The sequence below is a fragment of the Centropristis striata genome, chromosome 21 (assembly GCF_030273125.1).
Source record: "Centropristis striata isolate RG_2023a ecotype Rhode Island chromosome 21, C.striata_1.0, whole genome shotgun sequence".
In the NCBI taxonomy this organism is placed as follows: Eukaryota; Metazoa; Chordata; class Actinopteri; order Perciformes; family Serranidae; genus Centropristis; species Centropristis striata.
In genome coordinates this window covers 2,229,543-2,256,915 of record NC_081537.1, presented here as the reverse complement: position 1 = coordinate 2,256,915, position 27,373 = coordinate 2,229,543, and the positions used below count along the sequence as shown (strand labels likewise).

The 27,373-nt window shown below is 38.5% G+C and overlaps 2 protein-coding genes across 2 annotated transcripts; both read right to left on the bottom strand.

The window, feature by feature from the left end:
• Positions 1-6,115: 6,115 nt before the first annotated feature.
• On the bottom strand, positions 6,116-9,269 carry LOC131959057 (tripartite motif-containing protein 16-like). Its single transcript, XM_059324159.1, has one exon. The coding sequence runs from the start codon at positions 9,184-9,186 to the stop codon at positions 7,525-7,527; it is 1,662 nt and encodes a 553-aa protein (XP_059180142.1). The 5' UTR covers positions 9,187-9,269; the 3' UTR covers positions 6,116-7,524.
• Positions 9,270-25,471: 16,202 nt separating this feature from the next.
• On the bottom strand, positions 25,472-27,373 carry LOC131959055 (tripartite motif-containing protein 16-like). Its single transcript, XM_059324157.1, has one exon. It carries the CDS (start codon positions 27,339-27,341, stop codon positions 25,674-25,676), a length of 1,668 nt encoding a protein of 555 aa, XP_059180140.1. The 5' UTR covers positions 27,342-27,373; the 3' UTR covers positions 25,472-25,673.

Genomic DNA, 27,373 nt, shown 5'->3' with positions numbered 1-27,373 from the left:
GTGTCTTTTTACATCGTCTTTTGTTCACAAAATGATCAAAAAAGAAAAAAAATGTACAAAAGAGATAAAATTAAAAAGTTGCAAGTAGTGATGAACTGGCCCGAGCAGAGTGACCTGATGATTATTTGGTTCTTAGCAAGATTAAAAAAACTTTTTGTGTCTTTTTTTGTGATTTTACGTCTTTTGTGTCTCTTTTTTTGTGTCTTTTTATGTCTTTTTTGGTCATTTTAGGTCATTTTACGTCTTTTTGGGGTCATTTTCTTTCTTTTTTTGGTCATTTTGTGTCTTTTTACATCTTCTTTTGTTCACAAAATGATCAAAAATGAAAAAAAATGTACAAAAGAGATAAAATTAAAAGGTGCCAGCAGTGATGAACTGGCCCGAGCAGAGTGACCTGATGATTATTTGGTTCTTAGCAAGATTAAAAAAACTTTTTGTCTCTCTTTTTTTGTGTTTTTTTTTGTCTTTTTATGTCTTTTTTGGTCATTTTACGTCTTTTTTTTGTCTTTTTGTATCTTTTTTGGGTAATTTTGTTTCTTTTTTTGGTCATTTTGTGTCTTTTTACATCTTCTTTTGTTCACAAAATGATCAAAAAAGAAAAAAAATGTACAAAAGAGATAAAATTAAAAGCTGCCAGCAGTGATGAACTGGCCCGAGCAGAGTGACCTGATGATTATTTGGTTCTTAGCAGGATTAAAAAAACTTTTTTGTGTCTTTTTTTGTGATTTTACGTCTTTTGTGTCTCTTTTCTTGTATCTTTTTATGTCTTTTTTGGTCATTTTACGTCTTTTTTGGGTCATTTTCTTTCTTTCTTTGGTAATTTTGTGTCTTTTTACATCTTCTTTTGTTCACAAAATGACAAAAAAAAAAAAAAAAACTTTCCTTGCTGAAAGTGCTAACCACCTCTCGCTGTGAAGCCCAATAAAATATGATCAAATAATCAAACTTTAGTTGGTTAAACTTTGGATTATTTATTATTCTAAGATTAATGACTAAATTAAATACAAAACTATATTTCAAGCCTTTTTATTCGTGGTAAAAAAACAAAAAAAAAAACAAATACAAACAAGTCATTCAGTTCAACAGTCAGTTAGTGCAGCAAAAATGCTGCAGAATTTATAAGAAAAAGATTTAAATCAATTTGATTCAGTCATAAAAAGACATACATGAACATCTTAATTCATCTATGTAGTGAAATACATAAACATCAGATTTTGTCACATGAATCAGAAGATTCAGATCAGACGTGAAACAGACATTTAAAGTAAATGTAGCAGAAGATCTTTGTGATCATCAGCTCCATTTAAAGCTCTGATGGTGTAAATGAGGAGAGCTGGAACCTGCAGACAGGTGAGACTTTATAAAGCAGAGCAGCTCATTTACATTCAGGATTTCCTTTATAAGTTAGAAACAACATATACAATGTAGACAGAGTCAGCAGTTGGATATGGAGCATTACACAGAGAATATTGCACATTAAATGAACATTTAAAAAGTAGCCTGGATGTTATAGTGCAGTGGTGGTCAATGTCTGATTTTTTATCAAATCCACCTCTGAAGCAGAAATCTTGTTTTTTTACTCAGAAAGTCACAGAAACAAAGACTCAACAGAGCTGCTACCAGTCCCAGTCCACAGAAGAGGCCGATCCTCCCTCGACTCTCTGGTTGTGGTCCACTTCCCCGATCCCTCGTTGCTGCTGCAGAGAGAACAAACAGATCTGAGTCATTCTGGTGAAGAAAAAACATTTAATGAAAGAATAAAAATCAACATCCACGACAGATAAAGATGTAACAGATTCACAGAAACCATAAGAAGTGATGTGGAAGTCCATAATCCTTATTTTTAGGTTCTTAATAATCTAAAAATAATAATAATAACTAGGACTGCGCGCATTACTGAACGGGCCCTCGCAGTACACGCATGTCGGGGCATGCTGCCTTCGGGGTTTGTGCGTTACAGGGACCAGTCTATACCACCCCTATGAATTTCATTGCCTTAAGTCTTATGGTCTGGGCACAGTAGCACTTATTAAATTAAACTGCCGCCAGAGCGCCACCTAGGGGCCGATCAATAAAACCTTCGAGGGTTATCCTCAGGAGGGCATTGACAATAAGTATACCAAGTTTGGTGTTAATCCGTCCAACCGATGTGGGAAAGAAAACTCCAGGCGAAAATGGGCGTGGCCTATATCACGAGATTCAGCACAACTCAGTGAACGCGTGGATATAAGTTTTTTGAATGTGCGATAAAGTATGTGGGAGTTATTAGCCAAAACGCACTTTCCTTTATTATAGCGCCACCTAGTGGTGAAAATTCAGGATGACGATAGATTATAACATTTTTCACCAGGTGTGACTTATATTTAAAGTTTCATGAGTTTTGGGGTATGAAAAAGAATAATCATTCGAAATACAATAGGGACCTCGCAGGTCGTTGCCTGCTCGGGCCCTAATAATGATTTCAACTTGTTGAAGTTTAACTGGATGAACTTACCAGTGACGTTGAGCTTTATTTTGGCAGTTTTCCCACCAAGACCAGTGGTCACATGACACCCGTAAGTTCCAGAGTCACTGATCCTGAGTCTGGACACATGAAGTCTGAGTCGTCCTTCTCTGAGGACGTCTTTCTCAAAGTGGACTCGTCCTGCAAACTGTTGATCCTGAGCCTCTGGGACCTCAACACCTTTAGACAGACGAAACAGGACTGAAGCTCTGAGTTCATCTGACAGCAGGCAGAAGATGGAAAAGCGTTGGAGAGAAGCTTCAGGTGTGGTGGTGAAGGTCTACTCCAGCGTGATGTTCTGGTTCTCCTCTGCCTGATAGGAGCTCTGAGTCACATTCACTACAAATGTTCCTGCTGAGGAGACAGAGAGGGGAAGTGAGGAGCAGACAGACTTTCTCCTTCTTTGTGGATAATAAAGTGAAGGAGTAAACTAACCAGAGAGACAGGAGGTCAGGCTGAGGAGGAGCAGGATGCTGCAGATCATCTTCTCCCTGAGAGAGGAGACACAGCTGAAGAGTCACACACATCTTTACAAAGAATACTTCTGTTCCACGCGCTGCTGATTAAATGTGAATAAAACTATTTTATTTTACATCAATAACTGTCTGCCAATCAGTTTACCTTGTGCCGACGGAGCAGCCAGAGAAAGTGGAACTCATGACTTCGAAATCACCTGTGAGGTTACCTGTGGGCAGAGAAGGGTGAAGGATCTAGCCTTTTGATTGGCTCCTACAGGGGGTGTGAGGGGACGCTGATAGGCTGCACCGTCCACTTCAAGAGAGGGGCGTGCCCACTTACAGCGTTGACATACTGGCTGTATTCACTCTCACCTCCACTCAAAGAGAGGAAGTTGACTTTCTTTTGCAGATGAATGTAGGCTAAGCTTGGTGCACCAGAAGACAAAGACAGCGTAGAGTTTTCAGTGGTTATGGGGTGGGTCCCCTTATTTGTGATGATTAAGAACTTCTTCGTCAGTTTTTGCTCCCAGTTCGACTTAAAGTCACCAAATCTTTCTGCAGCGACATTAAACATCATAAACTAGAGACAGCTGCAGTTTTCAGAGCAGTGCATGATGGGAACGTTATTTTAATGTGACAGACAGAGATCCAGAGCTGAAGGGGGACATGCAGGACAGGACTCCAAGCATAGATACCTATAAACCTTAGATATCTATGATATATAGATATCTATATACCATAGATATCAATGGTATATAGATATCCATGGTAATGGGTTATAGAAGTCAGCATTGTGTGTGAGCACCATAGACTGTATATAAATAAGGTGAGCGCGGAGTATATAAGCAGCCCGTATTAATCGATCGTGGATCAGCCTGGAGCAGCCAATAAGATTTCACTAAAAGTGGTGAAAATCAGCGCTGAAGGATCTTTATGAAGAATATAAAGTGACGGTCACAATAACAGACAATACTGCTCCATTAACAGAGCCATGATGGCATGGTGAAACACTGCAGACTGATACAATGCACGAGTAATTAAAGCCTACTTATTGTGTTATTTGTAGTTGTTAATAAATGATGAATTAGATCACTAGATCAATAAGAGTGGTTATATTATCAATAGGCTGATAATAACAGCTGTATGTTCAGTTAGCTGGAGGCTAACCTGGAGAACTCACAACTAAAATGAATTTACTGTAAATTGTCCTAACTGGGTGCAGTAACCCTGTCCTATATTAATTATTGTTACATCTCAACAGGAGAAATCTGAACAGACAAAAGGACTTGGACAAGTGAAAACATAATAATGTTTGTTCTGTATCTTCATTCTACAGATTGTGTATAATAACCATGCACCTTGCTGCAGGACACAGCTGGAACAACTACAGCAGCAGGGAATGATGAAACTGAGAAATTAAATAATAATTGGCAACATAATCAGCTAAGCTGCAAGCGTCAGATGTTTATGGGAACTGAAAACCAAAAACTCGATATGGAGACAAAAAGCTAAAAATGTAATAATTAAATTGGAGATAAAGTAACTAGATAATGATGTTATTATACATTTGACCACAGCAGAAGGTCCTGCTTTAGAATGCATTTAAAATGTTTTTGTCTTAACAGCTAGAACAAAAATAAATGAATAAAGGACTATTAAACAACTTTTACACACTTTTCTTAAATTATACATGTTTAGCTTTCAAATAAAGGGTTCACTCCAAAACAAAAGTTGCATGAATTAAACAACAGATTGACTGAAATAGGTATATAAATTCATGCCTCGTCAAATTGTGAGAAAAAGGTCTAAACCAGACTGGAACATAAAAAAACTAAGTCTAAACTTTCTGCCCCCCTCTGGTGTGTCTCATGCCAACTGAGTCGTTATTTTGTTGTTTTATATTTATTCTCCTTCATTTGATCATTTGAGATGTTTTATTTATTTTAGGTATTTTATTATATTTGATATTGTATTTGATTTTATGTTTCCTTTATATTATTTTTATTATTTATTTTATTGAGTTTAAAGAGTGCAATGCCCTAAACAGGGATTTATTTACAGGTGAATTGTGCCCTCTGCTGGTTAAAGTCTGTATTGCACCTTTGCACCTTTTTTTTTTTTTTTTTTTACATTTTTTATTCATGAATTGAACTTATTTTTTAGATTTATATATTTATATTTACCATTGACAGACACATTATTTTACATTGTATTACTGAATTAAATATATACTTCCTGTTTACTCAGGTTAAATCAGTTGTTGACACCGTTAGCTGGATGAACTCAGTCTGTCTGTCTGTCTGTCTGTGGACCAGTCTCTGTGTTCCACCTCTAAACCTCAGATCTGTCTTGGAAAGCCGTCATAGATTTGGTCCCTTTAAAACTTTGTTACTGGTCTCTCTTGCAGTGTCAAAATTCACTTCCCAGCATGCATTTCACTCCAAACAGGAAGATTTTTCCGGTTATTTGCAAAAAAAGACACAAAATGACAAAAAAAAGACACAAAATGACAAAAAAAGACACAAAATGACAAAAAAAAGATACAAAATTACTAAAAAAAGACACAAAATTACTAAAAAAAGACACAAAATTACTATTAAAAAAAGACACAAAATTACCAAAATAAGACACAAAATGACAGGAAAAAAAGACACAAAATTATATTTAAATTATTATTTAAAGATTTAAAGTGACAAATCTGTGCGAAATAGTCGCAGATTTACGAGAAAAAAGTGGGGAAAAAGCAACTTTTTTTCTCCAAGATTCACCACTTTAACCCTTAATAGGGCACTCATTGAAATACATGCAAATTCCAAATTTCCCACTTTTTTCTTGTGAATCTGCAACTTTTTTCGCAAAGATTTGCCACTTTAAATCTCTTAAATCTGCAACTTTTTTTCTCTTTTAAACTCACTGCTCATTTCAACTTTTAGCAGGCAAACTCTTCTGAGTCAACAGGTAAACATTAAGACAATAGATTAGAGTTTTCTTCCTTGTTGACTTCACTAAGATTTAAGAGTTTAGTAGCATGTATATGTGTCAGGAATGTGTCTGTAATAAATCCTTTTATCAACTAAGAGCACAAACCAAATCTTGGCTGTAAAAGCAACAAGTGATAGAAAACTCTGACCTTTGAACTTTCCTCATTAAAACAGCTTTTGTTGGAGAAATGAGAGACTGACTGACAAATGTTCTTCTGCTCTCAACATGAACAGTGAACTTTGTGTTGTTTCAGGAGAACAGCCTCAGTTATATCTCATATTAGTCTCATCATTTATCCATCAGCTTTATATCAAACCCTGGAATTAAGACCAGAAGAAAATACTTTGTTTATGTTTGTTTATTCATTATAGAAACAGTTTTTTCACACATCCCATCAGTGAAGTTTGTTAAATGATTTTAGTTCAGTGATTTCTTGTACAGATTCACATCATCCACACAATCAATTAGTTTGATCAGAATCTCAGAGATATACAAGATAATAATGACTATTTCCTTATTGATTATGAACATGATAATTATAGTTGTATAATACATCATAGAGCCTCATTTGTGCTTTGATTATAACAGCAACATTTGGTCTAACAAACAAATAAATGTAGATATAATTCTAGTTTTTTTTGTTTTTTAACACATTTTCTTTGAATATCTGGAGCTTTCTCTCTTCAGACCCATGCATAAAAGAAAAACAACAACAACAACATACAAATATTCAACAAACATTTGGAGATAAATGTACATTTTCCTGCAGAGAAATATGAGTTGAGGTGAACAACAGTCATCATGAGCAGTGAAAGCCTCCGTGGCTCAACAGACACAGGAAGGAAAGTCAAACATCTACAGAACAACTAATGAGCAGATGTCAAAGCCCGCCCATAATGTTTGATTGACAGCTGATCTCTGCAGAGAAGAAATGCCACAACGATGAGCTCTCAGCAACAAACATGGAAAGAAATCAGTTTAAAGGTCCCTTATTATGGAAAAACACCAGTTACAAGTCTTGTGATTATAAAGCAGGTGCAGTTGCAATAAAAATACTGTGAAAATATATTTTCTGACTGCTTCCTAAAAATCTGCCACTCAAAGAAGCTGCTCCTATAGGATACGGCAGTATACACATTATCGTGTCCGACTCTAAATCTGCAACCTGTAAGTGAACCAGTAATATATTTCATGTTTGAGTCAGAGGGAAGCATCATCAGGCTCTAACATGTAAAGTCTGACAACATCTTCCTCAGCGGTGGCCATCGTCTTTTTGCTTTCACCGGTGAGTTTAACCGAGGCTGCAAACCGTTAACTGTGGTTAGCCTGGCCGGGTGTCACTCAAGACTGTCAGCCAATCAGAAGAAAGGCTCATGAATATTAATGAGACAGGCCCAAAATGATCTGAGCTGCTGGAGCTGCAGAAGGAGGCTGAGAGAGCAGATGAACAACTGAACTCAGGTGGTTTTTAGAACGTAAAACCACAAATGTATATTCTTATGAAACACAACAAAGGTGAACAATATGGGAGCTTTAAGAGTTAAGACACATTTTAACCTGTTGTCCCTTAAATGACTTTGGTTATTTGAGTTTACAGAACTCAGCAGTGTCTCCATGATAATAAAGCATAAGTCCAGCATAGAGCGGTTGAGTGAACGTGGTCTGGACTCTGTGGAGGAGGGTCATGGTTTCAGAGACGCTGTAGAAGGACAGAATACCTGCTCTGTGATCCAGGTACACTCCGAATCTGGAGGACTGAGGACCTGAGACGGGAGTTTTGATCTTGTTGTAGCGAAATGTATTTTTGTTGTTGTGACATTCCAAAGACCAAGACTTGTCATTGCATCCAAATCCAGACTCATACGACCCTCTGCTGATGTTCTTGTATGAAGCTGCTACATCAACTCCACTCCCTCTCCACTCCACCTCCCAGTAACATCGTCCAGTCAGACTCTCTCTACTCAGGACCTGACAACAATAAGTGAATCTGTCTGGGTGACTTGGATAGGACTGGTGATCCCTCATGCGTGTTGCTTTTCTGTTCCCCTCAGATAATAACAGCAGTGTGCTTGCTGTGTTTGGATCCAGTGTGATCTCACATGAATATTTTAAGAACTCAGCTCTGGTCGTGGGCTCTGCTGGTGAATCTGACAGTAAAACATCCACTTCAGTCAGTGAGACGTCTGTCCATTTGTCTCTCAGGACGTCCTGCAGTTTGTCTCTGACTCGTGACACGGCCGCTGTCACGTGGTCAAAGCGGCGGCGAGGACGGATCTGGATGCTGGATGTAGACGGGCTGAGTGCTGACAGTGAGGGGTAGCTGTGGAGAAACTGGTTGTGGTCCTCTGTGTTTGAGAGCTTCTTCAGTTCAGCGTCTTTCCTCTTCAGCTCTCTGATCTCCTGCTGCAGCTTCTCCTCCACCTCTTTGACTCGACTCACTTCAGTTTCCTGCTGGGATCTGACCTGCTGCTTCACCTCAGAGCTTCTTTTCTGCATGAGACGGATCAGCTCAGTGAACATCTTCTCACTGTCCTCCACTGCTTTATCAGCAGAGAGATTGATGTTGTGCACCTCCTGTTGAAGCAGCTTCACGTCTTTCTCTCTGTCCTGGATTCTCTGCTGGATGTTGAGTCGACTCACCTCCAGCTCATTCTGCTTTTCGCTCCTTTCTGCTGCAGCTGAGACCGTGTCGTGGCCTTTATGTTGGTCCACAGAGCAGAGATAACAGATAGACTGCCGATCGGTCCGGCAGAACATCTTCATCACCTCATCGTGCTGAGAGCAGATGTTCTCCTGCAGCTTCTCGGAGGGCTCCACCAGCTTGTGTTTGGATAACGCAGCTACATCATAATGAGGCTGGAGGTGTTGCCCGCAGTAAGAGGCTGGACAGGTGAGACAGGACTTGAAGGCTTTCAGTTTTCTCCCAGTGCAGACATCACAGGCCACATCTCCAGGTCCAGCATAGCAGAGATCAGCAGGAGCAGCTTGGAGGCCAGTCTTCTTCACCTCATCCACTACAACTGCTAACATGGTGTTTTTCAGCAGGACAGGCCTTGGAGTGAACTTCTGTCTGCACTCAGGGCAGCTGTAGATTCCCTTTCTATCCTCTTCATCCCAGTGTGTTTTAATACACTTCATACAGTAGCTGTGTCCACATGTAGTCGTCACCGGATCCTTCAGTAGATCCAGACAGATGGAACAAGAGAAAGTTTCCCGGTCCAGCTGAACTCCCTTCTGCGCCATTTCACCTCTCAGTCACAACGACTGTCTGAGGTTCACTTCCTCATGAGTGAAATCGGTTTGAACTTTGATCTGAACAATGTGTGTGTGTGTGTGTGTGTGCAGTGAGTCAGCACCATGTTGGTAACACCCATTTTCTAACTAGTAGATGTGAAGGGGAGGGAACCAGGAAACAGGAGGACAGAGTGGAGCTGGCTGTTTGAGAGCAGGAGAAGAGGGAGGGGTTGCTGTAACAAATCATTAGAGGATGATGTCATTGTGTGTGATACCTATCCTGTGTGTTTCACTTTAAGGAAAGTGCTTTTCTGACTTTATATTATTATTTCAGACCAAATGTCATGCATGGTTTCTTCAGGGGCAGACAGTGATAGAGAGAGAGATCAGGATGGAAAGGACTCAAAACATTGAGACATTTTTCATGATAAAGAAAAGAAAAGGCTGGAGATGACGATGATGAAGGTATCAGTCACACAACAATCAAGAATTATTAAATAAATTCTGTTTTATTACTTTATGTGTATTTCAATAGTCTTTATTGTTGATGAGTGGACGTGTGGTTGTTGTTTCTATAAACTTATGGACAGTTGAATATCTATCTATCAAATAGGAAGGAATAGGCTAGTAGTCTATAGCTATATATATATTTATAGAGGTTTAAATTAACTGAAGAGGATATGTCCACAATGTCAGGAAAAGCAGCAGGATTACCTTAAAATTGATCACATTTGAATAAGTTCAGTTTATGTTATTCTTGTATTGATATTTTGAGAAACTGTTACAACTTTTCCCAGGAACTTTTCATATTGCTGAGGTTGCAGGCCCATCATCTGCATTTCAGCATTCTGCAGGTGGGCTAAATATTAAAGTCATATATTTAATGGTAAAATCTTTAATTTATGCAGCATTTATTAAGTATTTTCTGGTCAATTATATGGCAAAACAGCGTTTCTTTTGATGGAAAAACTTTTTAGTTCAACAGTAAAAAATGGAATAAATATTGGCAATCTTAAACATGAAATCAACAGTGCTAATATCTTTTTGTTTTAATATTTAAAAAAGTTGCACCGTATTTATTACAGTAAAGTTCTGGCAACCACAGCTGCTGGTTTTTACCATTTTTACCATGCTTGTTTTTTCCTCCTTATATTCCACAACTTTGGGCTGTAAAATGAGCAATAACAAAAACTGGTAACTTCTGTTTGTTTGTTATTGTGTTTCCTTCTTTACAATGAACTGTGTAAAGTGCATATAAGTGAATTATGATGTAAAATACAACATGCAGCGCTGCAGTTATTAACTCATGATATGGTGGCTGACTAATCTTTGCTATTCAACATGTGTAATATTCTATCTGTCCTCTCTGTGGAGCCATAATGTAGAGACTCCAGAGGTGCACTGACCTGTCGTCACCACTGGGGGGCAGCAGTTAGCAACTCTTCATGTGAGAGGAACTCTGGAGACAAGAGCTTATTACTCACATACACTTCTGGTTTATAGATCTGGATCATATGATGACTTTCTGTATCATCAATAAAAATGCAGACATGAAAACAGCTTTCTGTGCTGTTTATTCATACCTTCTTTTTAAACAAAACCGAACCCTTTATCAGGCGAAGAACTATATTTGGTAACTTCAGTTGATATCAAAATGGGGTTGAGAAAAAAGTTGCAAATTTACTAGATTAAAGTGGCAGGTCTACAAGAAAAAAAGTCGCAGATTTAAGAGATTTAAAGTGGTGAATCTGCGAGAAAAGTTGCTTATTTTCCACTTCTTTCGCATAAATCTGTGACTTTTTTCCACGCAGATTTGCTACTTTAAATCTCTTAAATCTGCGACTTTTTTTCTTGTAGATCTGCCACTTTAATCTAGTAAATTTGCAACTTTTTTCTGGAAATATTTTTATTTCTTATTTTGGATATCCACTGAAGTTACCAAATAAGGTTCTTCGCCTGATAAAGGGTTAAATTAAACTAAATATAACCTTTGAAAACAAGAATTAAAACTGTAATATTATCTGTCATATTTAATGCAGTGTGTTGTATAAAGAGTGAAAAAGTAGCCAAATTGACACACACAAGATCAAAGTTCACACATTACAGCTGAGACAGAAAATAGAGACTCCACCTCCTCACTGTCTGTAACTGTGTTTATGGTTCAATATCCATATTATGTAGATTTACCTGCTTTACAACAAGCCCTCATGTTCGCTCATCCTAAGGGAGTGGAAGTCTGCTTCAACAGGTGCTGAATGATCTGGTTTCCTGTTTATACCTCCAGGAGGTTCCATTTTCTTTGTCTAATTCTCACGATAGGTTTAAAAAGATCTGGGGCCCTTTTATTGAATACATTAGAAAAGATAGACCTCAAGCTGGGACCTGAACGCACTGCTTTCTTATTTTTATTTTATTTCTTTCTTTCTTTTTTTTTATTATATTATATTGTATATAAATATATGTTATATATATTATATCACTCATAGTGATATATCACACACTTCTAGTTCTTCTATTTATATCCTCCCAGTGTCCTAGGCAGTTGGTGGCTGGTTTCCCAGCCGTCATATGACTGTCTGTCTGTTTTGTCTTTCCTTGACTGTTGTAAAATAAAAAGGCATGTGTCTAACTTACACTGACTGTTGTGGCCTCCTTAACTGAAGCACCTGTTGCGTCAGATCAATCCGTAAGGTTACATAAAGGAACAAAGAAACCAGAAATATTCACATTGAAGAAGCTGAAATCAGAGAATTAGGATTTATTGTCTTTAAAAAACTGCTCAAAGCAATATTTCCATAATCAAAATAGTTGACGATTAACTTAACAATCTATTATTGTTTGATTAATCGAAAAAATTGTTGCAGCTCTAATGTATTCACCATCATGCATTACAATAACTAATAACAACCTACATTAATGTTAATAACATGTTCAACCATGTGTCCTAAATGTATTTATAGATCAATAGTGAGTCCACAGAGAGACACAGAGAATATCAGACAAGTGAAAGTGAATCTAACTAACCTGTAAATCATCCAGTCGTCTGTTTAAAGCTTCTGTTTCGTCTCACAGGAGGATCAAATATTTCCCACCAGATCAGTGACTGTGTGTATAAATAAAAGGTCTGTTTTCTCTTTCTCTTTCTCTTTCTCCTCTTTGTTAGCTGAGTGAACTGTGAAGATTTCTCTTGTTTTCACTGTTTCCAGCCACTGATTCACTCCACTCTCTAAAGTACTTTACTAAAGTATTTCCATTTTATGTAACTTTATACTTTCTACTCCACTACATTTAGTCGACAGTTTTAGTTACTTTGAAGTCAAAATTTAACTTGAAAAACATGATCAATTTAAAGTGATTATGCATTTTTTTACTGTAGTGGAGTAACTTCACAGTGTGGTGTTGGTACTTTTAACTGCAGTAATCTGATTACTTCTTTGACCACTAACATGAATATAATAAATATCACTATGAGTTCCTTTAAAAACACACTGTGGCTCCATGATAACAGAACATAATGTTGTTGTTAAAACATAAAGAAAAGCTGTCAGGTTGATTCAAGTGTTGAAATGTCTCTTTATTGAGTGAATATAAAACATTATTATCTGGTAAATATTGTCACATACTAAATCTGTACAAGAGGATTCATAATATGACAACAAAATACATTCCTACTTTCCTTGTGTTGATGTTTCCAAGAACTCTGGCTGCACCCTTCTAACGGAAGTACAACAGTCTGCCAATTGGCCCCAGTTCTGCACGGGGTGGTTGTGATGACAGGAACCTGCAGAGTCGGTTATGAAAGAAGTTGCTGTTTTCATCAACTTGTCAGCTGCAGAATCTGCTTGACTTTGTGATTCATTCATTCATAAGTCCAAAAAAGACACAAATTGACCACAAAATGATAAAAAAAAAGACACAAAAGGGCCCAAAAAAGAAACAAAATGACCAAAAAAAGACACAGAATGACAAAAAACCCCACAAAATGACCAAAAAAAGACATGAAATGACCAAAAAGACTAAAACACATCAACACATGAACACTTTAACACAGAGCTGCAAAGCAAAATGATTTCCAGAAATCATCTCGCGACCCGCAATTGGGGTCGGGACCCCCCCCAGGTTGAGAATAGCTGCACTACATGACAGTGCTGCTTCAACATAGGGTGGTGCATAAATGTTCTGCGTGTACAGAGTGTGCAGTGTGGGCAGTGTGGGCAGTATGGGTAGTGTGGGCAGTGTGGGCAGTGTGGGCAGTATGGGCAGTATGGGTAGTGTGGGTAGTGTGGGCAGTGTGGGCAGTGTGGGCAGTGTGTGCAGTGTGGGTAGTGTGGGCAGTGTGGGCAGTGTGGGTAGTGTGGGCAGTGTGGGCAGTGTGGGCAGTGTGTGCAGTGTGGGCAGTGTGGGCAGTGTGGGCAGTATGGGCAGTGTGGGCAGTGTGGGCAGTGTGGGCAAACCACTGGGGCAGCATTTATGATGTTTAAATAAAACACTAGCCCTAAATGTCAAAGATCTGAGATGTGACATAAACGTTACAATGGTCGTTTATGGTATTTATGTTTATGATATTTCTTATTTTAAAATAAGATTTAAAAAAACCAGACACATTTTCTGTTTACAGAAACACAAAATTCCCTTTTTCTTTGCATCTCCACAACATTTATCAAAATTGTGACATTGATAGTGCTGTTGAACAACAAATTATTTTTCAGATTTGTTTTTCAGTAACAAAATAAGAATAACTCAATAATAAATAAAAACAAATAACCATTTGTTCAAAATTTCACAATTGTGACTTTAATTTGTTCAGGAAATCTGGTCAGAACAAGTTAAATGTAATACAGGACAAACTATTAATGGATTAGAGTTGTTAAATAGGTTTAAACTTAGCCTGGTAACAAAAAGAAGCTTTTTGAAATCAGCTACTTTTTCACATTTCTGTTTCCAGTCACAGAAACATTTTGGAGAAGTCACTTCCTGTCACAGTCACATGACCACCACAGCAGGGTGTTGAGTTTACGTCTCTTAGGGATTTAATGAGTTAATGTGAAGCATAAAGCTGAATATGGGAGATTATAGAAGATTTAAAGTGTTTGTTACAGGGTGTCACCATAGGTTCTTATGGGTTAAATACTTTACTTAAATAGAATTTTAAGGTACTTAAAAGTATTTCCATTTTATGTAACTTTATACTTTCTACTCCACTACATTTAGTTGACAGTTTTAGTTACTTTGAGGTCAAAATTTAACTTGAAAAACATGATCAATTTAAAGTGATAATGCATTTTTTTTTTATAATAAATGAAACCAAATTAACTGTATATTTAGTTGTAAAAAAAATAACCCTATACAAACATTCTGCTTTCATAAATGCATCAGTAATAATCTAATAATATATTTGGAATATATAAAACAATCTTTCTGCACAGTGAGTACTTTTACTTTTGATACTTTTGTACTTTTACTTCAGTAAGTGTTGAATGCAGGACTTTTACTGTAGTAGAGTAACTTCACAGTGTGGTGTTGGTACTTTTAACTGCAGTAATCTGATTACTTCTTTGACCACTAACATGAATATAATAAATATCACTATGAGTTCCTTTCAAAACACACTGTGGCTCCATGATAACAGAACATAATGTTGTTGTTAAAACATAAAGAAAAGCTGTCAGGTTGATTCAAGTGTTGAAATGTCTCTTTATTGAGTGAATATAAAACATTATTATCTGGTAAATATTGTCACATACTAAATCTGTACAAGAGGATTCATATAATGACAACAGTAGACAATACATTCTTCCTCTACTATTAAGTGCTTTGCTATCAGTTTAAAGGTCCATTCTGACCTCCTGAGTGTGTAACAGTCAGCTTCAAGCCAGAGACTCCTTGGAAAGTAACAACTTGATACTTTGGGATTTGTCAGAAAAGGCACAAAATTACCCAAAAAGGACTCAAATTGACCACAAAAAGACACAAAATGATCAAAAAGACACAAAATGACCAAAAAAGACACAAAATGACCAAAAAAGACACAAAATGATCAAAAAGACACAAAATGACCAAAAGAAGGAAACAAAATGACCAAAAAAGACACAAATTGACGACAAAATGATCAAAAAAAGACACAAAAGGGCCCAAAAAGGAAACAAAATGACCAAAAAAAGATACAAAATGACCAAAAAAGACACGAAATGACCAAAAAAGACATGAAATGATCAAGAAGACTAAAACACATTAACACTTTAACACAGAGCTGCAAAGCAAAATGATGAAAAATGATAAATGTTGTGCGTGTACAGTGTGGGAAAACCAGTTGGGCAGCTTGTGGTGAGAGGAACCTGGAGAGTGTGTTGTGAAAGCCTCCCAGGCTGTGGTTGGCCTGGGGGGTTCATGGAACTTCGTATCAAGTCTTGACTTGCTTGACTTGGTGAATGGCTTTAGGCATAAACTGTATCTGGTGGGGCAAATGACAAAACAAAGGTTGTGGCCGTTGTTTCTGCCGTCTTGTGATTTGGGTTGTTGTAACTGAAGTTCTCCTGATACAAAACAAAAAGAATGAACGATGAGTTTCATCAGACTTCTGTTATTAGTTGTTGATTTTGTTACCTGATATGTTGAAGTGTTCTGACCTACAGTTCTATGAGCATTTTGTTTTAGTTTTGTTCAAGTTGTTGATTATACTGTTTCCTCTAATCCACCTGGTGGTCTGTAACTTTGACCAAATCCACCTCTGAAGCAGAAATCTTGTTTTTTACGCAGAAAGTAACAGAAAGAAAGAGCTGCTGCTGTCAGTCCCAGTACACAGTAGAGATAGATAGATAGATAGATAGACAGTAGAGGATGATCATTGCTGGACTCTCTGGTTGTGGTCCACTTCCTGCTGGAGGAGGATCTGTTCCCTGACTTGGTGTGTTTGGTGTGTTTGGTGTCTCAGCTTTAAGCCGAACCCTCGTTGCTGCAGAGAGAACAAACAGATCTGAGTCATTCTGGTGAAGAAAAAACATTTCATGAAAGAATAAAAATCAACATCCACGACAGATAAAGATGTAACAGATTCACAGAAACCATAAGAAGTGATGTGGAAGTCCATAATCATTATATTTAGGTTCTTAATAATCTAAAAAAAGAATAATAATGATTTCAACGTGTTAAAGTTTAACTGGATCAACTTACCAGTGATGTAGAGCTTTATTTTGGCAGCTTTCCCACCAAGACCAGTGTTCACTTCACACCAGTAAGGTCCAGAGTCACTGATATTGAGTCTGGACACATGAAGTCTGAGTCGTCCTTCTCTGAGGACGTCTTTGTCAAAGTGGACTCGTCCTGCAAACTGTTGATCCTGAGACTCTGGGACCTCAACACCTTTATACAGACGAAACAGGACTGAATCTCTGACTTTATCTAACAGCGTGCAGGTGATGGAAAAGCGTTGGAGAGAAGCTTCAGGTGTGGTGGTGAAGGTCCACTCCAGCGTGATGTTCTGGTTCTCCTCTGCCTGATAGGAGCTCTGAGTCACATTCACTACAAATGTTCCTGCTGAGGAGACAGAGAGGGGAAGTGAGGAGCAGACAGACTTTCTCCTTCTTTGTGGATAATAAAGTGAAGGAGTAAACTAACCAGAGAGACAGGAGGTCAGGCTGAGGAGGAGCAGGATGCTGCAGATCATCTTCTCCCTGAGAGAGGAGACACAGCTGAAGAGTCACACACATCTTTACAAAGAATACTTCTGTTCCACGCGCTGCTGATTAAATGTGAATAAAACTATTTTATTTTACATCAATAACTGTCTACCAATCAGTCCCGCTCTCCCCGACCATAAAGTACATTTCAGTCTACTTATTCAACAACACAACAAGTAAATGAAAAGAAAAAATACTTCATTGTGAACTGAATTGTTTCAGCCTGGAGTCTGACTCGTAGCTTTAGTCCTCATCATGTCCATGTGTATATTTACCTGGAGCTGACGGAGCCAGGAGCAGCGGGACAAAACTCAGTCTGACTTGGAATCAGCTGTTCGCTACTAGAGATGTGCGGATTGACACTGAAAGATACTTCTCTCATCTGTCTGTCTGTCTCTCTCCTGTCTGTCTCTCATCTGTCTGTCTCTCATCTGTCTGTCTGTCTCTCTCCTGTCTGTCTCTCATCTGTCTGTCTCTCATCTGTCTGTCTCTCATCTGTCTGTCTGTCTCTCTCCTGTCTGTCTCTCATCTGTCTGTCTCTCATCTGTCTGTCTGTCTCTCTCCTGTCTGTCTCTCTCCTGTCTGTCTGTCTCTCTCCTGTCTGTCTCTCATCTGTCTGTCTCTCATCTGTCTGTCTGTCTCTCTCCTGTCTGTCTCTCATCTGTCTGTCTCTCATCTGTCTGTCTGTCTCTCATCTGTCTGTCTCTCATCTGTCTGTCTCTCATCTGTCTGTCTGTCTGTCTCTCTCCTGTCTGTCTCTCTCCTGTCTGTCTCTCATCTGTCTGTCTGTCTCTCTCCTGTCTGTCTCTCATCTGTCTGTCTCTCATCTGTCTGTCTGTCTCCTGTCTGTCTCCTGTCTGTCTGTCTCTCTCCTGTCTGTCTCCTGTCTCTCTCTCATCTGTCTGTCTCTCTCCTGTCTGTCTCTCATCTGTCTGTCTCCTGTCTGTCTGCCTGTCTCTCTCCTGTCTGTCTCCTGTCTCTCTCTCATCTGTCTGTCTCTCTCCTGTCTGTCTCTCATCTGTCTGTCTGTCTCATCTGTCTGTCTGTCTCTCATCTGTCTGTCTGTCTCTTGTCTGTCTCTCTCCTGTCTCTCTCCTGTCTGTCTGTCTGTCTGTCTGTCTGTCTGTCTGTCTGTCTGTCTTGTCTGTCTCTCTCCTGTCTGTCTCCTGTCTCCCTCTCATCTGTCTGTCTCTCTCCTGTCTCCCTCTCATCTGTCTGTCTCTCTCCTGTCTGTCTCCTGTCTGTCTGTCATCTGTCTGTCTCTCATCTGTCTGTCTCTCTCCTGTCTGTCTCTCATCTGTCTGTCTCTCTCCTGTCTGTCTCTCTCCTGTCTGTCTCTCATCTGTCTGTCTGTCTCTCTCCTGCCTGTCTCTCATCTGTCTGTCTGTCTGTCTCTCTCCTGTCTGTCTCTCATCTGTCTGTCTGTCTGTCTGTCTGTCTGTCTGTCTCTCTCCTGTCTGTCTCTCATCTGTCTGTCTGTCTGTCTCTCTCCTGTCTGTCTCTCATCTGTCTGTCTGTCTGTCTGTCTCTCTCCTGCCTGTCTCTCATCTGTCTGTCTGTCTGTCTCTCTCCTGTCTGTCTCTCATCTGTCTGTCTGTCTGTCTGTCTCTCTCCTGTCTGTCTCTCATCTGTCTGTCTCTCTCTCATCTGTCTGTCTCTCTCCTGTCTGTCTCTCTCCTGTCTGTCTCTCATCTGTCTGTCTCTCTCCTGTCTCTCTCTCTCCTGTCTGTCTCTCATCTGTCTGTCTGTCTCTCTCCTGCCTGTCTCTCATCTGTCTGTCTGTCTGTCTCTCTCCTGTCTGTCTCTCATCTGTCTGTCTGTCTGTCTGTCTGTCTCTCTCCTGCCTGTCTCTCATCTGTCTGTCTGTCTGTCTGTCTGTCTGTCTGTCTGTCTGTCTGTCTGTCTCTCTCCTGCCTGTCTCTCATCTGTCTGTCTGTCTGTCTGTCTCTCTCCTGTCTGTCTCTCATCTGTCTGTCTGTCTGTCTGTCTCTCTCCTGTCTGTCTCTCATCTGTCTGTCTCTCTCTCATCTGTCTGTCTCTCTCCTGTCTGTCTCTCTCCTGCCTGTCTCTCATCTGTCTGTCTCTCTCCTGTCTGTCTCTCTCCTGTCTGTCTCTCTCCTGTCTGTCTCTCTCCTGCTTGTCTCTCTGAATTTACGTCACTCTTCTCAGACAGCCCACAAGCATTGGAAGACTTTCTGATCATATCCTTGTCCAGGTTCCTTTTTCTTTTCTTTTCTTGTTTCTTTTTTAATGTTTTAATCCGGCCTGTGCTTGGATCAGGCCTTTATTGATTCATTGATTCTTTAGTATTTCTGACTGCTATGTTGGTTTTATTTAACGTTACATCATTAATTGTGATGGTTATTTACCGTATTTCCTCAATAAATAGCCGGTCTCCTATAGCTAATGGCCGGGGGCGTTGTTTACATGAACAAATAAAGGCCGGAGCAGCACTTTTGAACCTTTTTATTACCAGTGATGAAGCGGAGAGTTGTGGTTGTGAACGTCATGAAACAACCGTTGTTGTTGTTGTTTACATGATGCCGCCGCTACCACTGAGCTGTCAGCAGTAAACTGAAAAGGCACCACGTGGTCTCCGCCCCAATGTGTCAAAAGTCCGAGAGAAGAGCTCCACCGGGAGCGAGCACGTTGTTGTGCGTGTTGCTGTTGTTTTTGACTCGCTCACACCTGCCTCTGCTTCACTCGGTTGCTGTCTATGTGCGCGTGAAGATGTGTTATCACTCGTGCGACTTATGGCTCAAATATGACGGTAAAGAAGTTATGTGTGGAGGTATTTTAGCTCCGCAAACAGCCAGGATGCAGCGTGTGACATCTTGTTGTGCCAAGACAACAAACCCAGTAAAACACTTCGGGACAAAGCACAACTCTGAATATGAGATTATAATAATTATAAATAATTAATAATTAATATTTGAGAGACATTTAGAAGAGCAGCCGCAGGTTATATCAGGTGCTAGGGCAGATAATAGATTGTTTTGGGAAAATCTGCTTTTATGTAATTTATGTATATATTTTAGTCATAAAATTAGTAAAAACTACACTTCTTAAGGTTGTTACTACAACCTTAAGAAGTGTAGTTTTAATACTACTGTTCTAAGTTGTAGTAATATTAAACGCCTGGCCCTGATCCTCTTCTGTAGCTTTTAGCCTCTTTCAGTCTTTCTGCTTCATGGATTCACCATCATGCATTACAATAACTAATAACAACCTTCATGTCAAATTAAACTACAATAACACAATACAAGCTATGTCTGCATTAATGTTAATAACATGTTCAACCATGTGTCCTAAATGTATTTATAGATCAAGTGTGAGTCCACAGAGAGACACAGAGAATATCAGACAACTGAAAGTGAATAACTAACCTGTAAATCATTCAGTCGTCTGTTTAAAGCTTCTGTTTCGTCTCACAGGAGGATCAAATATTTCCCACCAGATCAGTGACTGTGTGTATAAATAAAAGGTCCGTTTTCTCTTTCTCTTATCTTTTGCTCCTCTTTGTTAGCTGAGTAATCTGTTCTTTCCTTCACCTGTTTCCTCCCACTGATGCACTTCTGCCTCACCTGTGTCTCGGGATGGTCCGCTGACACTTTAAGCTCCGACACATGCCGAGGCGTGGTTTGGTCACATGACTTGAAGTTTGAAGCAGCAAAGTGCCTCGAACATCACCGAATCACCGACACTATTGTGGAAGTGAACCGCTCCCTCGCTGATCTCCAGCCTCATCTGTGCCGTGTGAACAGGTTTTTTCCAAGGCTGGGGATATAGGCAGATATCTATATACCATAGATACAGTACAGGCCAAAAGTTTGGACACACCTTCTCATTCAATGCGTTTTTCTTTATTTTCATGACTATTTACATTGTAGATTCTCACTGAAGGCATCAAAACTATGAATGAACACATATGGAATTATGTACTTAACAAAAAAAGTGTGAAATAACTGAAAACATGTCTTGTATTTTAGATTCCTCAAAGTAACCACCCTTTGCTTACTAGAATATAAGACATGTTTTCAGTTATTTCACACTTTTTTGTTAAGTACATAATTCCACATGTGTTCATTAATAGTTTTGATGAATCTACAATGTAAATAGTCATGAAAATAAAGGAAACTGTATCTATGGATATAGATATCTATAGACCATAGATATCTATGGTATATAGATATCTATGGTATATACAAGCCAGCATTGTGCGTACACACTTTTCTTAAATTATACATGTTTAGCTTTCAAATAAAGGGTTCACTCCAAAACAAAAGTTGCATGAATTAAACAACAGATTGACTGAAATAGGTATATAAATTCATGCCTCGTCAAATTGTGAGAAAAAAGGTCTAAACCAGACTGGAACATAAAAAAACTAAGTCTAAACTTTCTGCCCCCCTCTGGTGTGTCTCATGCCAACTGAGTCGTTATTTTGTTGTTTTATATTTATTCTCCTTCATTTGTTCATTTGTTATATTTGTTAGTTTTATTTATTTAACTTTTTTTATTATATTTGATATTGTATTTGATTTTATGTTTCCTTTATATTATTTTTATTATTTCTTTTATTGAGTTTAAAGCTTGCAATGCCCTAACCATGGATTTATTTACAGGTGAATTGTGCCCTCTGCTGGTTAAAGTCTGTATTGCACCACTTTTTAAAAAACTTTTTTTATTCATGAATTGAACTTATTTTTTAGATTTATATATTTATATTTACCATTGACAGACACATTCATTTACATTGTATTACTGAATTAAATGTATACTTCCTGTTTACTCAGGTTAAATGAGTTGTTGACACCGTTAGCTGCATGAACTCAGTCTGTCTGTCTGTCTGTCTGTCTGTCTGTCTGTCTGTGGACCAGTCTCTGTGTTCCATACACCGCTAAACCCCAGATCTTGCTTGGAAATGCATTTCACTCCAAACAGGAAGATTTTTCCGGTTATTTTATACTTTTTCTTTGCTCTCTTTTCTACTTGTTCATTCCAAACAGGTGGATTATTGAGTATTTTGTAAATAACACTAGCTGTTGAAGGTTAAGGTTAGAGTTAGCTTTAAAAACCACTGGCCTTAGCTTTAGGACAGACCTGTGGGGATTTAGGTAATTGGCGGTGAAAGTGGAGCAGGTTTCATTTATTTATTTATTTTCCCTGGTGGTGGTAAAATTGCACTATTTCTGGGAAATGTTATAAACTTTCTTTATATTATTATGCAGTCTTTGTAAGATGATGTGTGCACTGATTTTATTTTTTAAAGACTGTGGTTTAGCTGTGTGCTGTATTCTCCTCCTGTATCAGCCTGTCTGATGGACACACGTCATTAATGAACTCTGTGGTCTCAACACGGCCTTTTCATCAATAAATGTTCATCTAACTTCTTGTTTCCCTTCTTTTTTATTTTTATTGACAGACCAGAAAGCCACATACTGATCTGGATATTCAGTAGTGTTGGGACAACGAAGCCTCGTGAAGCATTTCCTTTATATTTTGGCCCACTAGATCAGGGGTCTCAAACTCACATTACCTGGAGGCAGTATCAAAATGACGACAGAAAGACACAAAATGACCAAAAAAAGACACAAAATGACAAAAAAAAGACACAAAATGACCAAAAAAAGAAACAAAATTACTATTTAAAAAAGACACAAAATGACAAAAAAAAGACACAAAATTACTATTAAAAAAAGACACAAAATTAAGAAAAAAAGACACAAAATAAACACACAAAAAAGACAAAATGAACAAAAAAAGACAAAATGACTAAAAAAGACACAAAATGACCAAAAAAAGACACAAAATTACTAAAAAAAGAAAAGACACAAAATGACCAAAAAAAGACACAAAATTACTAAAAAAAGAAAAGACACAAAATGACCAAAAAAAGACACAAAATTACTAAAAAAAGAAAAGACACAAAATGACCAAAAAAAGACACAAAATTACTAAAAAAAGAAAAGACACAAAATGACCAAAAACAGACACAAAATTACTAAAAAAAGAAAAGACACAAAATGACCAAAACAAGACACAAAATTACTAAAGAAAGACACAAAACTACTATTAAAAAAGACACAAAATTAACAAAGACACAAAATGACCAAAAAAAGACACAAAATGACAGGAAAAAAAAAATACTTAAAGAAGAAAAAAAAGGACGAAAAAAGACACAAAATTATTTTAAACAAGAAACAAAATTATTTAAAACAAGACATAAAATTAAGAAAAAAAAAGACACAAAATTATTAAAAAGACAAAATTATTAAAAAAGTACACACACAAAAAGTATTTAAAAAAAGTCACATAATTATTTTTAAAAAAAGACACAAAATTACAAAAAAAAAGTGCAGGAGGAGGCTGAGAAAGCAGATGAACAACTGATCCGAGATCATTACAAATGTATCTCCTTTTAGGTGTCAAAACTTTAATAACAACACAACAAAGGTGAACAATATGGAGCTTAAAAAGTTAAAACACATTTCATCCTGCATCCTTTAACCCTCTATTAGGCAAAGAACTATATTTGGTAACTTCAGGTAATATTTTGAGAAAAAAGTTGCAAATTTACTAAGTTAAAGTGGCAAATCTACAAGAAAAAAAGTTGCAGATTTATGAGAAAAATGTGGGAAAAAAGCAACTTTTTTCTCCCAGATTCACCACTTTAACCCTTAATAGGGCACTCATTAAAATACTTGCAAATTCCAAATTTCAACCCTAGAGAATATTGGAGGATATTACAAACAGCCAGAATGTGTAAAAAAAAAAAAAAAAAAACATACGAAAATGATATTTTGAGAAAAATATTTACGAGATTGAAGTGGCAAATCTACGAGAAAAAAATGTGTAGATTTATGAGATTTAAAGTGGTGAATCTGGGAGAAAAAAGTAGCTTTTTTCCCACTTTTTTCTCGTAAATCTGCAACTTTTTTCTTGTAGATTTGCCACTTTAATCTAGTAAATTTGCAACTTTTTTCTCGAAATATTACCTGAAGTTACCAAATATAGTTCTTGGCCTGATAAAGGGTTAAATGACTTTGGTTGTTTGAGTTGCCAGCAGTCAGCAGTGATACAGGAAGGACTCTGGCCTCTGGGGGCGACTCTGAAGAAAGGATCCTTGACACTTTGTTCAACTCTCGTTTACAACAGAGCTCATTTCTCTTTTAAACTCACTGCTCATTTCAACTTTTAGCAGGCAAACTCTTCTGAGTCAACAGGTAAACATTAAGACAATAGATTAGAGTTTTCTTCCTTGTTGACTTCACTAAGATTTAAGAGTTTAGTAGCATGTATATGTGTCAGGAATGTGTCTGTAATAAATCCTTTTATCAACTAAGAGCACAAACCAAATCTTGGCTGTAAAAGCAACAAGTGCTATAAAACTCTGACCTTTGAACTTTCCTCATTAAAACAGCTTTTGTTGGAGAAATGAGAGACTGACTGACAAATGTTCTTCTGCTCTCAACATGAACAGTGAACTTTGTGTTGTTTCAGGAGAACAGCCTCAGTTATATCTCATATTAGTCTCATCATTTATCCATCAGCTTTATATCAAACCCTGGAATTAAGACCAGAAGAAAATACTTTGTTTGCGTTTGTTTATTCATTATATGAACAGTTTTTTCACACATCCCATCAGTGAAGTTTGTTAAATGATTTTTGTTCAGTGATTTCTTGTACAGATTCACTTCATCCACACAATCAATTAGTTTGATCAGAATCTCAGAGATATACAAGATAATAATGACTATTTCCTTATTGATTATGAACATGATAATCATCGTTTTATAATACATCATAGAGCCTCATTTGTGCTTTGATTATAACAGCAACATTTGGTCTAACAAACAAATAAATGTAGATATAATTCTAGTTTTTTTTTTTTTTTTTTACACATTTTCTTTGAATATCTGGAGCTTTCTCTCTTCAGACCCATGCATAAAAGAAAAATAACAACAACATACATATATTCAACAAACATTTGGAGAGAAATTTACATTTTCCTGCAGAGAAATATGAGTTGAGGTGGACAACAGTCATCATGAGCAGTGAAAGCCTCCGTGGCTCAACAGACACAGGAAGAAAAGTCAAACATCTACAGAACAACTAATGAGCAGATGTCAAAGCCCCGCCCATAATGTTTGATTGACAGCTGATCTCTGCAGAGAAGAAATGCCACAACGATGAGCTCTCAGCAACAAACATGGAAAGAAATCAGTTTAAAGATCCCTTATTGTAGAAAAACACCAGTTACAAGTCTTGTGATTATAAAGCAGGTGCAGCTGCAATAAAAATACTGTGAAAATATATTTTCTGACTGCTTCCTAAAAATCTGTCACTCAAAGAAGCTGCTCCTATAGGATACGGCAGTATACACATTATCGTGTCCGACTCTAAATCTGTAACCTGTAAGTGAACCAGTAATATATTTCATGTTTGAGTCAGAGGGAAGCATCATCAGGCTCTAACATGTAAAGTCTGACAACCTCAGCGGTGGCCATCGTCTTTTTGCATTCACCGGTGAGTTTAACCTGCAAAACGTTAACTGTGGTTAGCCTGGCCGGGTGTCACTCAAGACTGTCAGCCAATCAGCAGAAAGGGTCGTGAATTTTAATGAGACAGGCCCAACATGATCTGAGCTGCTGGAGCTGCAGAAGGAGGCTGAGAGAGCAGATGAACAACTGATCTCAGATGGCTTTTAGAACGTTAAACCACAAATGTATATTCTTATAAAACACAACAAAGGTGAACAATATGGGAGCTTTAAGAGTTAAGACACATTTTAACCTGTTGTCCCTTAAATGACTTTGGTTATTTGAGTTTACAGAACTCTGCAGTGTCTCCTAATTTGTAACCAAGCCGAAGTCCAGCATAGAGCGGCTGAGTGAATGTGGTCTGGACTCTGTGGAGGAGGGTCATGGTTTCAGAGACGCTGTAGAAGGACAGAATACCTGCTCTGTGATCCAGGTACACTCCGAATCTGGAGGACCGAGGACCTGAGACGGGAGTTTGGATATTGTTGTACCAAAATGTATTTTTGTTGTAGCAACATTCTAAAGACCAAGACTTGTCACTGTATCCAAATACAGAGTCATTCGACCTCCCTCTGCTGATGTTCTTGTATGAAGCTGCTACACAAACTCCATTCCCTCTCCACTCCACCTCCCAGTAACATCGTCCAGTCAGACTCTCTCTACTCAGGACCTGAATATATGTAGTGAATCTGTCTGGGTGTCTTGGATAGGACTGTTGATAACTCATGCATGTTGCTTTTCTGTTCCCCTCAGATAATAACAGCAGTGTGAATGCTGTGTTTGGATCCAGTGTGATCTCACATGAATATTTTAAGAACTCAGCTCTGGTCGTGGGCTCTGCTGGTGAATCTGACAGTAAAACATCCACTTCAGTCAGTGAGACGTCTGTCCATTTGTCTCTCAGGACGTCCTGCAGTTTGTCTCTGACTCGTGACACGGCCGCTGTCACGTGGTCAAATCGGCGGCGAGGACGGATCTGGATGCTGGATGTAGACGGGCTGAGTGCTGACAGTGAGGGGTAGCTGTGGAGAAACTGGTTGTGGTCCTCTGTGTTTGAGAGCTTCTTCAGTTCAGCGTCTTTCCTCTTCAGCTCTCTGATCTCCTGCTGCAGCTTCTCCTCCACCTCTTTGACTCCACTCACTTCAGTTTCCTGCTGGGATCTGACCTGCCGCTTCACCTCAGAGCTTCTTTTCTGCATGAGACGGATCAGCTCAGTGAACATCTTCTCACTGTCCTCCACTGCTTTATCAGCAGAGAGATTGATGGCCTCCAGCTCCTGTTGAAGCAGCTTCACATCTTTCTCTCTGTCCTGGATTCTCTGCTGGATGTTTTGTCGACTCACCTCCAGCTCTTTCTGCTTCTCCGTCCGTTCTGCTGCAGCTGAGACCGTGTCGTGGCCTTTATGTTGGTCCACAGAGCAGAGATAACAGATAGACTGCCGATCGGTCCGGCAGAACATCTTCATCACCTCATCGTGACGAGAGCAGATGTTCTCCTGCAGCTTCTCGGAGGGCTCCACCAGCTTGTGTTTCTTTAATGGAGGTGATTCATAATGAGGCTGGAGGTGTTTCTCACAGTAAGAGGCCGAACAGGTGAGACAGGACTTGAGGGCTTTCAGTTTTCTCCCGCTGCAGATATCACAGGCCACATCTCCAGGTCCAGCATAGCAGTGATCAGCAGGAGCAGCTTGGAGGCCAGTCTTCTTCATCTGATCCACTAAAACTGCTAACATGGTGTTTTTCAGCAGGACAGGCCTCGGAGTGAACGTCTGTCTGCACTCAGGGCAGCTGTATTTTCCCTTTCTATCCTCTTCATCCCAGTGTGTTTTAATACACTTCATACAGTAGCTGTGTCCACATGTAGTCGTCACCGGATCCTTCAGTAGATCCAGACAGATGGAACAAGAGAAAGTTTCCCGGTCCAGCTGAACTCCTTTCTGCGCCATTTCACCTCTCAGTCACAACGACTGTCTGAGTT